The sequence below is a fragment of the Lycium barbarum genome, chromosome 5 (genome assembly GCF_019175385.1).
Source record: "Lycium barbarum isolate Lr01 chromosome 5, ASM1917538v2, whole genome shotgun sequence".
NCBI lineage: Eukaryota > Viridiplantae > Streptophyta > Magnoliopsida > Solanales > Solanaceae > Lycium > Lycium barbarum.
Window position 1 is genome coordinate 26,436,891 of NC_083341.1, and position 12,301 is coordinate 26,449,191.

Genomic DNA, 12,301 nt, shown 5'->3' on the forward strand with positions numbered 1-12,301 from the left:
TTTCTATCCTATTTGTACAATTTAGACGTTGGAAGGTATTGGTTTTTGTCCTGTTGATGACTAGGTGTACTATCCTAGTATTGTTCTAATTTGTTGGATTTTTTATTTGGATTTTAGGATATAAATTTGTTATATTGTGTGATATGTGCTATTTTCTAATTGGTAGTAGTACAATTAATACGAATTTGTTGTAAAATTTGCTTGCCTTTTACTGGAAAATTGAATATTTTTGAATGAGGGTTTCAATGTTGATTGGTTTCCTTTTCATTTTTGTCCCTAAGACCTATTTCTACTCCTATAAATAGAAGGAAAATGGCCATTCGAAGGAATCTTTTTTTTTACTAGGCTGCAAATGCTAAGTGTTAAAGAATCATATAAATCCTCCATTACTTATATACTACCAGATACCACAAATATTCAACATATACCACCTATATACTATAAAAACACTGCTAATATATCAGTACTATACTACATAAGAACATTACAAATACACACTCTACTAAGACTACTCTAGAGATACTGATATTATTCCAAAACTCTAAGAAAAAGGTTGTTTTCATCCATTTGATCCAATTCCTTCCATTTGATCTTTTGGTTTCCCTATAAAAAGGTATTATCTTATTCTAGTGCATGTTTTATTCCTGTTTCATCTTATATGATGTATTAGCTTGCCTATGTTTGATTTTAAAGCTATTTTAAGTTTTCTATTTGAAGAACCAAGTATTTATACATGTTTTAAGTCTATTCATTTTGATATAAACCCAGTTTGGCTACTGTTTCATTAAAGCATTAAGGCTGTTATGATATAATGTTAATATAATGAAGTTTAAAAGATTTTAAATACTAACTATTAGGTAGTAGGGTTAAAAATAAGGTTAAAAATGGAGTAGGATGTTAGTTTTGGACCTTGTTTTACTGTTACATTGGTTATGTTGAGATTCTAAGGCATTATCATTCATTTTGTGTTTTTGGATGTTGCTTAAGGATTCTGTGTTTCCTTTCATCTTGTATTGACTTGTTTTAAGTTAAGTTTAATTTTATTTGATCTTGGATACAATGATTTTTTAAATAAGTTATAGATATTGTTTGTTTTGTCCTATAGATGGCTGCTAATGTTTTGTCTGACAAAACAGTTTTAAAAACTTAAAAAATAAGATTTGTGTTCTCAAACTTGCTGTTAATAGCCAAGGCCTAGGTTAGAAGAAGTCTTGAAATGGTTTTAATGCCTTTAGAAATGGTTAGATAGTCTTCAGTCAAGAGCTGGTGTTTAAAATGCCATTTGAGCCTATATTTCTTCTGTATTGGCATGTCTGTGCACATCTCTGAAGTTTTTTTTTTTTTTGGTATTGAAGTAGAACCTGTCGCATATTTTTCCGATCTTGAAAGTTTTAGGACTAAGGTAAACTAAAAAATAACATGAAAGCTTGAAATGTGATTGTGTGTTTCTATGTTGTCTAGATGTATCAGACTGGAGGGTGTCTGAATCTCTATAGGCCTGTTTTGCTTGTGTTTGGGCTTATTTTCATCTTTTAAAAACTTAATTCTTTTCAAAATTTGCACGAAATAGTTCTCAAAAATCTGCAAATCTATAAATTTTCTAAACCTGAACCTTTGATCCTCCTACATTTTGGCTAAATGATTGTTAAAGATTATAATAGGGACCTGTTTGTTCTTCTGAGTGCCTTGTCTTACTTATATTCATTCTACAACCTCTAAATCTTGCTTAAGCTTTAGAATAAGTAGTAAACGAACCTCTTAGTTTGCTTTGTGTATTCTAGGATTGCTAAGTATAACTTAAGGCCTCTAAAACTGAAAATTTGTCAAAAAATTGATAGATTTATAAATTGTCTTGTTGGGTTTTGGGAATAATTTGAGTATTATCTGGTCTTGTGTGTGTTGACCATTTGTTTTAGAACTGTTAGAGTAAATAAACAAAAGGAAGTAGCAGAACCTATTTTTCTTGTTTAAGAAAGTAAAGATTAAAAGCTAGGCTAATATTTTTGGGACTATGGTTGTGTTTGTGACCCTTTTGTGACTTATCCTCTCTTTCAAACTTGTTTGATTGCCTAGGATACTGTATAATGTGCTCTGTGAGTGGTGTTTTGATTAGGTGGGCTTTGAGTACTTTTTCTTACTAGACTAAATAGAAGTTAGGGATATGAAAAAAAAAACTAAAATTGAACCTAAAGGGAAATCTGAAACTAGGTGCAACAACAGTCTAAGTTCTCCCTTCTTGTTCATACTTGATCCTGCAACTTACATAGCTTGTTCATTATACACTGTTGTCCTATGTTGCTTATGGGTGCATCATTTGTGACTTAGTAGAAGTAGCAGGTACTTTCTTTATTCACCATATGAACTCTGGGCCATTGTTATGCATTATATCTCGTTGTGTATCTGCTATTGATAGTACACATACTTTACCTGCATTGTTGGATCACATCAAGTTGCTCAGAATTATTTTATGACTAGACTGTCTCTTAAAGATTTGATTTAAACTTGTAGGATTTGTGACAGCTACTGCAACCTAAGTTATGACTTGACTTGAATTTTGGATTGGGACTGATCTTTTGACTAAAATCTCTCTTTCTGTAACTACATTATGAACTTGTTCGCATTGGATTTTTGACCGAACCTAATGCAATGCTAAAACTGAAGCTAAAATTGCCTTGAAAGAACAAATATGGCATCTGCCTATTTATACTTATCTTAATAACTTGTTTGTGAATCCCTGTGGTTTACATGTATGATTTCTCACCCCTGCTTTCTTGTTTGAACTAAAACATGACTAATGTTACACATTTTGAACCTAGGATAGTATCATGAGCCCATTATAGCCATAGTTTAGGACTTTTTGGAACTATATTTTCTCCTATACAAGCTTCTTATCATTTGTGACTTGTTATGACTACAGTTTGAGACATATATACACCTAGGATAAGTTTCGTGTTCCTTTTGCTGCCTGTGAATTTACTGATCCTGTCTTGACTACCTTTTATGGCCTATAAAGACTCTGCTTGATCCTGCATTTGTGTTTGGACCTATCTGTTTAATTTTAGGGTTGAACTAAGCTAAAATTATCATCTTAAGACCCTGCACTTAGGCAGAATGCTTTCATATTATTGACATTTAACCTTAAAATGGTATTGGATCAGAGTTGGCATTGTATATTTAGTGATTATAGGATCTTGTAGAGGATTCAACTTACATTAGCTGGGTCCTTTTGCATAAAGATATATGCATTTCTACTATTTTAAAGGGTGCACTGCATCTTTGAATTTTGAGAAACTTCAAGTTGATTGGAGACTAAGTGGAGATTGTATGTGCTCATGCCTTACCTGGAATACTTATGAAAATATTTCCCTTACGTTTCTTTGACTGTTTTGCCATATTTAAATCTAAGAAACTATTTTAAAGGCTGAGAAACTGAAAATGATAAATAAGCAGACTAAAAATCTATTACTTATGCTTGAAAGAAATTTGGAAAAGGAGCTGTAAGTTTGAAAATATCAAGACATTTTTCCTGTTTGTTTATTAGCTTGGCTGCTCCTGAACCTTTACTTAGTATCTTATCTTGTATTGATCCTCAATGACACTGCACATTTCCTAAGTCCTGTTCTGAATTAGCCTCTTTGTTTGATTAGGAAAGCTTAAAAGAATAATGCAGTCTTGTTCTTCTTATTTGTTGTGCATCATTGTGTTTTTAAATACAACTACTAAGTGTGGTCTTTGATTATGAATCCCCACTCCTCTCTACTTGAAAATGTATAAGACCTGTACGATTAATTCCCTTATCCAACATTAGAAGACTATGTGCAGCTGAAAACAGACTGAGAATTGCAGTTTTGAAATCTCAAGAAACTGAGTATTGCCCCCCCCCCCCCTGAATGATCTTGTTTCATACTAGCCTAGATTTTAAATTTAGGCACACCATTCTATTTGTTATCACCTCTGAACTCTGTCAAAAAATAGGTTTAGCTTGACTGGAAGTTTTGTTTGTGGCTGCATTTGTGGAAACTGTATACCTATCCTTAGAAATTGGAACTTTGAAAAGCTTTGTTTGACTAAGTGTTGCCTTTACTTTAGTCTAGATTAATCATGAGTTTAAAGTCAGAAATTGACCTTTAAAACATGATGTGTGCTGGACACTGCCTCATATGCATTTGTTTTGGCCTAGAACTATTTGTTACTCTCTTATCTTTGATTGAGTTTTTACTTGTTGTGCTTGTCTGAGTTTGCTAGCTTAGAATCCATAACCTTAAGTTGCCTATATGCTTGATTGCTTGATAAAATCTGAATATTTTGAACCTGAAAAATCTGGGCTATTTCTGGGAATTTTTTGAGTTTCTTTGGGTATTTAAAGGAGATATATGTAGAGTGAATATTAAATGGTATATAGTGTATGTTGGTTGTATATGGAGGGTATGCCCTTTAATGGGTTTTGCTCTCCAAATGAGAGTATCTTACCTAGTATACCATGTATATCATGTTTTGACACTTAGAAAATTTCATGCCTATTCTAATGGTTGGGCCAGTTGGGCCTGCTTGATGCTCCAGCCGATTTATATTTCGAAGAAATGTCCCTTTTGCATAATTGTCCCTCCCCAATTAGTTAAATAATTATGGGCCTAGCCCAATTCCATTGTAATATAATTTTTGGCATTGTAATTAAATTTGTGTCCTTAAGTCAAATGTTAATACATTGTATGCCCATTTTATTTGTAAACACCCTATCCGCTGGTGGGTCCAACGAGGCCCACCAACTCACTTAGATCGAGCCAACCTCATTATGGACAAGCTAAGGATTTGAAGCAGATTTGGAGCGGACATAATTTTAATTGCATTTTATTTCAGTTGGGGTTAGTAGGCCCAACTCCCTCACTTTATATTATTTATTTGGTGAAATGTGTTTATTGTGACCCTTTAAAAATTCTCACGAATTTAGTGTTGCCAAAAACTATTTTTTAAGATATAAAAACTGATTTTAGATGAATGATAACGCGCAAAAAAATTGATTTTAAGACTAAAACTGCCTTATGGTTTAAAAAGGACATTTATGCAAATCATGATTTTGGGAAAAAAATGACTTGACAAATTTATGGACATTGAGACAAAAATTGTGGACCGTGCATATGGACTAATTTTGACCTCCAAAACTTGGATTAAAATTTATCCTCTCTAAGGGTGTTCTCTCGATGCACGTTACGAACAACATACGCTTATTAGAATGGCCTGTGGAAAAGGAAGGGGGAGGAAGCCGACAACACAACTAGACTTGGGAGAAGCCGTTGCGGCGGCGATACGAAAAATTACTCCCATTTCGGCAAACCAAAAGGGAAGTGAGGATCTGAATCATAAGCATTTGCAGGTAATAGCTACTAGTGGTACGGTGAAATCGCCAGTGGCTCCTGGAACAAGCAACCTGGGTACGCCGATACCTAATAACCCTAGTGTTAGAACTAAGAGTGGGAATCCAGTAGGGGCTGGTGCGAAAGGGGCATCGACCTTACGGGGTAAACTCGGAGGGAAATAGAGTTGCGACAGAGAAGCGAATCGAAGAACCAGTGCAGGCGCCTCCGCTGCAACACACGAAGCCAAAAGCCCCGACACAAGTTATAACTAGTGAAGGGCAGAACTAGGCTGGATTGTTTAACACCAATAGATTAGCAGCAAAGGGTATGAACTTATGCTATGTGCCTCTAATTATGAAGAATGGGGGTAAAGTAGCTCAACTTGTTAAAGAAGAAGTGGAGTTTGAAACTAACATGTTGATGACCTCTGTAGTACTATATGTAGTGGGTGAATCTCCAACCATTGGCTCAATCCAGCATTTCATTGCGATGCAGTGGAATAATATGGCTAAGCCGGAGGTATACTACCGGAGATATACTATCACAATTGTGGTTATTTCCTGGTGAGATTTGCTACCAAAGGGGACCATGAATTGGTGCTATATTATGGGCTATATATGCTGAACAACCGACCGGTGATTGTGAAATGGTGGACTCGAGGATTCAATTTTAATGACGAAGTGCTGTGGACCATTCCTCTATGGGTTTTTGTAAACTTCATCTACAATGGGTAGGGGAACAGGAAGTTTCGGTAAGAGGAGGAATAAGACTCACACAATATGTGTGAGATGTGGTCACCGTAGTTTCCATCTCCAGAAAAGTCGTTGTTCTAATTGTGCATATCCTGCTGCCCGTAAAAGATCATACAACTGGAGTATGAAGGCAATCCGCAGAAAAACAACTGGTACTGGCCGTATGAGGTACCTCTGTAACGTCCCTCGCAGATTCAAGACCAATTTCAGAGAAGGAACTGAAGCAACTCTAAGGAAGAAGGCTGCCGCTTCTACTTGAATCCCTTCGAGAGAGTAATTGTGGAGGGTACTTTTGATTACATTAGCTTAATTTGGGTTTTTGATTATTAGAGAGCTGAGAAAATTTTTGGGAAGCTTTTGTCCAGGGTTTGATGCTCAGTCTAAATTAGAGTTATTTATATTTTGGAAATGTGTTGTTGAAATTACCATTTTGATATAAATGGGTTTTATTTTATAGTGCTTTCTATTTTTGGTTGCTTATCCTGTTCATTTTCTTATGTTTTCCTGGAAGTTGAGAATTGAGGTTTAAAAAAAAAAAACCATTCCTCCATGGGTCCGTCTCCCTAACCTTTCTTTGAGTTGTTAGGGTAAGGACTCACTGAGTCAAATCGGCAGCACATTCAGAAGGCCAATTTTTGCAGATGAATGCACCACTGTCGCAAATCGTATTTCATATGCTCGCTAACTGGTAGAGGTGGATGCCACCCACAAACTACCGAACTACCTCAAGGTTGAGGACCCTGATGGTTCAATATTTGAGCAAGCTGTAAAGTTTGATTGGAAGCTGCAATTCTGCACTAAATGCTTGCAAATAGGGCATATTTGTCCTAATGACCCTGCTCCTAGAAGGGTTGGTACGAGGAAACTAGGAAAATAAGCTTGGAATAGGGCTGTGAGGAACAAGGAAGCATAGCACTAGGAGAAAGGGGGTAGGGGAAAGGAGGTGGCACATCCACTTGCTAAGGCAAAACCAATTAATCAAAATGTATCTACCAACAATGCCTTTAACCCACTGGTGGAAGAAGCTAGCCATGAGATGCTATCTCTAGCATAGAGCAGGGATGCTGCAAGTAGTAATCTGATAGGTGCTAGTTGCCTTAATAAAACCATTCCTCAGACATGAGGGTGGTCACATGGAATGTTAGAGGCCTAAATCAGGCCTATAAGCAAAAGGAATTGCAGGTTTTTGTATATAGAAACAAGGTGGGACTGTTAGCAATTGTGGAACACAGCGTACATCAGAAAAATGTAGCTAGGGTAGTTAAGCAAGTAGTGCCTAGACGGCAATGGCAGCACAATTATCAGGTTGGTGGAAAACGAAGAATATGGGTGGTGTGGGATGCTAGGCTGTGTGACTTCTCTGTCATCCAGCCTACTCCCCAACACATTCATGGATATCTAAAAATACATGTTAACAATATGGCATTTCACTTAACTGTCATAGATGGATTGCATAGTATCCAAGATAGGAAACCATTATGGGAGGACTTGATGAACATAGCCGGATTGATGTCAACACCCTGGTTAGTGATGTGTGACTTCAATGCCATCATGCATGTTCATTATAGGACCCATGGTCCACCAGTGCAGGACCCGAAAATAAAGGATTTCTGTGACTGCATGATTGACTCTGGTATGGAAGAAATGAAAAGTGTTGGTCGAGACTTCACATGGACTAATCACCATACTTACAACAGGATAGACAGAGCACTCGTGAATGCTACTTGGGTTCAGAACTGGCCCCACTTAGAAACACATGTATTGGACCTAAGTTTCTCAGATCATTCTCCCCTGAGTGTGCAGATTGAAGATGGAACATCCCCAGGGGGTAAACCATTCAAATATTTTGACTATATGATGAAGCATCCTCAATTTATGGAATTAGTGAACAAGGCTTGGTCTCTCAATGCTTCAGGGGATTCAATGCAAAGATTACGAAAGAAGATAAAAAATGTGCAGTTAGCAATGAATGAACTAAACAGGAGAGAATAATGCAGCTATGAATTAAAGATTCAGAATGCTAGAGAGGAACTAGCCAAGTTACAAGCTCAAATGAGACTCCCTGGCAGCCCCCCATCTGTATTTGATGAGGAGACTAGATTAAAAGAAGAACTGGTGAAATGGCATTCTGTGGAAGAGAGTATTTTAAAATAAAAATCAAGAGTTCATTGACTTAAGGATGGAGACACAAATTCGGCATATTTTTGTGCATGTATGAAGAGCAAAGCAGCTCAAAATATGATCAGAAGTCTGAAAACTGCAACAGGGAATATAGTGGAATCTCAAGCTGAGGTGGAGGGCGAAATATTGGATTTCTACAACAAACTTCTTGGCACTTCAACTGAGACTCTACCATGTATTGATGAGGCTGCCATGAGATTAGGCTATATATTGAGCAGGAACCAGCAGTTACAACTTATTACCCCCATCACTAGAGAGGAAATCTTAAAGGCACTGCAATCCATAGAGAATTGCAAGGCCCCAGGAATAGATGGCTTTATTGCCAAGTTCTTTAAGCATACTTGGCCAATAATTGAAGAAGAAATAGTAGAAGCAGTGATGGATTTTTTCAACCATGGCATATTACACCCTCTAATCAATTATACCGCTATTACTCTCATACCTAAGGTCAAACATCCTTAAACCATCAAGGAGTTCCGACTAATATCTTGTTGCATAGTGGTCTACAAGATCATGTCCAAAATTCTCACAGCCATGCTACAACTAGTGATGAATGAACTAATTGACCCTACACAAGCTGCATTTGTGCCAGGGAGACTTATTTCTGATAATAAAGTGCTCAGCCACGAGCTTGTGAAGAGATATGGGAGGAAGAATATCTCCCCAAGATGCATGTTGAAGGTGGACATGATGAAGGCTTATGATTCTATAGAGTGGGCTTACATTAAGCAGATTTTGGTATGCTTAGACTTCGCTGAAGTATTCATAAATTGGATCATGCAGTGTTTAACATCAGTAGCCTACTCAATAATAATAAATGGGAAGCCATCTGCCCCATTTCAAGCAAAGAAAAGGCTTAGACAGGGTGACCCAATATCACCCTACTTATTTGTCATTTTCATGGAGTACCTTTGCAGGCTACTCAAACAATTAAAACATGATAACGACTTTAAATTCCATCCTAGGTTTGCTAAACTCCAGGTCATTCAATTTGGGTTTGCAGACGACCTTCTGTTGTTTAGTATAGGAGATGTAAACTCAGTTCAGAAACTATATGGCCTTTTTCACAAATTTTCAAGTGCCACGAGGCTCCAAGATAATATGCAGAAGTCCTTAATTTACTTTGGAGGTGTGACAGATGAGGTCCAGCAGCAAATACTTGTGGTACTGGGAATGACAAAAGGAACTTTGCCCTTCAGGTACTGAGGTGTACCCCTAAGTACCAAGAGACTGTCCTTGGTACAAAGTCAACCTCTTCTAGACAAAATTCTAGGAAGAGTCACTTCTTTGACTGCCAAACTCCTCTCCTATGCTGGGAGAGTACAGTTATTGCACAGTGTACTCTTTTCAATCCAAACTTATTGGTCCTAAGCCTTCTTGCTGCCAAAGAAAGTTGTAGAGTAGATTATAAGGATATATCAGACCTTTCTTTGGACTGGAAATGTAGAACTGTCCAAAAATGCCTTAATAGCATGGGACCGGATGTGTTTGCCCAAGAGCTCTGGTGGATTGAATCTGTTGAACATATAGATTTATGGAACAAAGCAGCGTTATGCAAACTACTATGTAACCTGAGCAACAAGAAAGACAAAATGTAGGTGAAATGAGTACAGTTATATTACATAAAGGAAGGAACTATTAACGAAGCAACTACTACACAGGCCTCCTGGATAATTAAGAAAATATTCAAGGCATCATTATATATGGAGGCAGCTGGATAGAATGTAGAAGATGAAATTAAAGTGCAACCATTCTCAATACGACAAATGTACTTAAAACTAATGGGAACTCTTCCAAGAGTGGGTTGGAGAAAACTGATTTGTAGCAACCCTTGTCCTCCAAAGTGGCTATTCATGGGATATTTGGCAGTAAATGGTAAAGTTTATAGCAAAGACATGCTGATCAACTGGGGTATGGATGTGGATCCACTTTGCCGGCTATGTAAAGGGGCTGCTGAGAATATAAATCATCTGTTTTTCACCTGTCCAGTTGCTGCAGCAGTATGGAGCAAGTTGCTACAATGGCAAGGCATTACTAGGCAGTGTTGTGAATGGACAGAAGAATGTGAATGGATGGAGATGCATTGCAGAAATAACAACCCAAGCTCTGTCATATATCGCATGACACTCGCAGGTTGCATTTACCACATATGGAAGGATAGGAACCAAGTGATATTCTAAGGAAAAAGGAGAAATGCTGATACGATAGTGAGAGTTGTGGTGCAGGAAGTATTTTTTCGAGCAAGTAGGATGGCTAAACTAGCTAGAACCATAGCATCTCTTAATTACTATCCTAGCTAGATAATATGTAGTTATGTAGAATCGAAGCCAAAGCAAATCCTGGGACAATGTCCAGTGTACTGCTATTTTTTTCTGAGCTGTAATCTTTCCAATTGGTAATAAAATACTTAATTAATTACTAAACAAATTGATAAAAAAAAAAATATAGTTGACAAAAGGGATACTAATAGTATGCCTTAAACTATTTCCTATACTTAAATAAAAACCCTTTAAAAAACATAAAACTTAAAAGGGTGAGCTCACGTGGTGTTCTACCTAGGTTAAAGGCATTCGGGAGTTAACCTAGGTGTTCTAGTCCGAAACACAAATGCCCAATTTGGGCAAAATTTTACCACTTTCATTTCTTGAAACATGATATATTTTGCATGAATGACTAAACTCTTTGTTGCGGAGATATAAGCCGAAACAATTTTTTTTATTATAAAAAATTCATATCCACAAAGGCATACTATTAGAACCCATAGGTCAACTGTATTTTACGGATCTTTAATACCGGGGTGCCTAACACTTTCTCCCGGGGATCACTAGAACCCTTACCCATACTTTGGTTAGATTAGGTGTCTACTAAAATTTAGCCATTTTAAATGAACCCTTTTCAAACTAATTTTTCCTAATTTCCGAAAAATGAAGTGTCGACTCTAAACAATATCCATTTAGAGCACCATTATGTAGAGTTATATTTTTCCTTTTTCCCAATACAATTGACAACCGTACTTCCCCGGGACACTTTCCTTTTTAAATGAGGCAAGTGCAAATACGAATCGGAAAAAATACGAACGGCTACACACCATCATAATGATCAACACCTCACACAGCACAACATAATTATATGAGATGCACAATGCAATGTGATAGACTGGCAGCACATAAATATGAGGATATGAAAGCATGAAATGCAATGCAATGCAAATGCGGTGCGAAGACCAAATACACGTTGTACATACATGCTAACTGATGTCATTGCTCAGTAGTCATGACCTGTAAGGGACCCATAATGTCCATGTACCACTCGTTCCGAATGCACTCCTCGGACCCGAGTCACATTCAAGGCCACATCCTCAGCCCCGGTCAAATGTGTATTTTCATATATGTAAATATATTTACGTTTACATCACTTTCAATGCTCGATTATCAAGTAGTACCTCATATTCATCCCAACTCAGCCATAAGACGAATAGCACAACTGATGCTTTCTCAAACTTCCTGCTCCATGCATTACCTCGTAACCACATGTAATATATGCAACGATGCCAATGAATGAAAACAATGTCATGAAATATGCCCTTGATGGGCGTAGCACTATTATGCCTTCCCTTCAATTTACCCAATGCAATCCTCTTTATTGAAAAGAATGAACAAACATATGAATATTTCAATTTACTTGACATTCAATGCATAAATTAAATATGCCTGGGAATAATTACTCTAAACAACGGGATACCCCCTTGTTAACAATGACAAATAATTTCCTATCTGTAATGAATAAACATCAACAATTGTAGAACTTAGTACCCAATTATATACTCATTGGTACCCTAGTTATTATATACACATAAGACTTCCATTAAATTATAAACATATCCATCTAAACTCCGAGTCCGAAGACCTAACCATGCATTCTCCCGTCAATTATATACGTATATACGATTCACTAATCAAAGTCTAACTCAAGTAAACTGAAACCTACCTCAATGACGAACAACTATTCGAATTT

The 12,301-nt window shown here is 36.9% G+C and overlaps 3 protein-coding genes across 3 annotated transcripts; all 3 read left to right on the plus strand.

Annotated features, from left to right (window-relative positions):
- Positions 1-5,972: 5,972 nt before the first annotated feature.
- On the plus strand, positions 5,973-6,645 carry LOC132642414 (large ribosomal subunit protein eL37x-like). Its single transcript, XM_060359629.1, has one exon. It carries the CDS (start codon positions 6,081-6,083, stop codon positions 6,363-6,365), a length of 285 nt encoding a protein of 94 aa, XP_060215612.1. The 5' UTR covers positions 5,973-6,080; the 3' UTR covers positions 6,366-6,645.
- Positions 6,646-7,225: 580 nt separating this feature from the next.
- On the plus strand, positions 7,226-8,098 carry LOC132639349 (uncharacterized). The gene has a single exon (XM_060355802.1). The coding sequence runs from the start codon at positions 7,226-7,228 to the stop codon at positions 8,096-8,098; it is 873 nt and encodes a 290-aa protein (XP_060211785.1).
- Positions 8,099-10,068: 1,970 nt separating this feature from the next.
- On the plus strand, positions 10,069-10,467 carry LOC132639350 (uncharacterized). Its single transcript, XM_060355803.1, has one exon. It carries the CDS (start codon positions 10,069-10,071, stop codon positions 10,465-10,467), a length of 399 nt encoding a protein of 132 aa, XP_060211786.1.
- Positions 10,468-12,301: the final 1,834 nt, after the last annotated feature.

Bases quoted from the DNA above. Each gene is read 5' to 3' on its own strand.
- LOC132642414 (XM_060359629.1), top strand. From the start codon at position 6,081: ATGGGTAGGGGAACAGGAAGTTTCGGTAAGAGGAGGAATAAGACTCAC.
- LOC132639349 (XM_060355802.1), top strand. From the start codon at position 7,226: ATGAGGGTGGTCACATGGAATGTTAGAGGCCTAAATCAGGCCTATAAG.
- LOC132639350 (XM_060355803.1), top strand. From the start codon at position 10,069: ATGGGAACTCTTCCAAGAGTGGGTTGGAGAAAACTGATTTGTAGCAAC.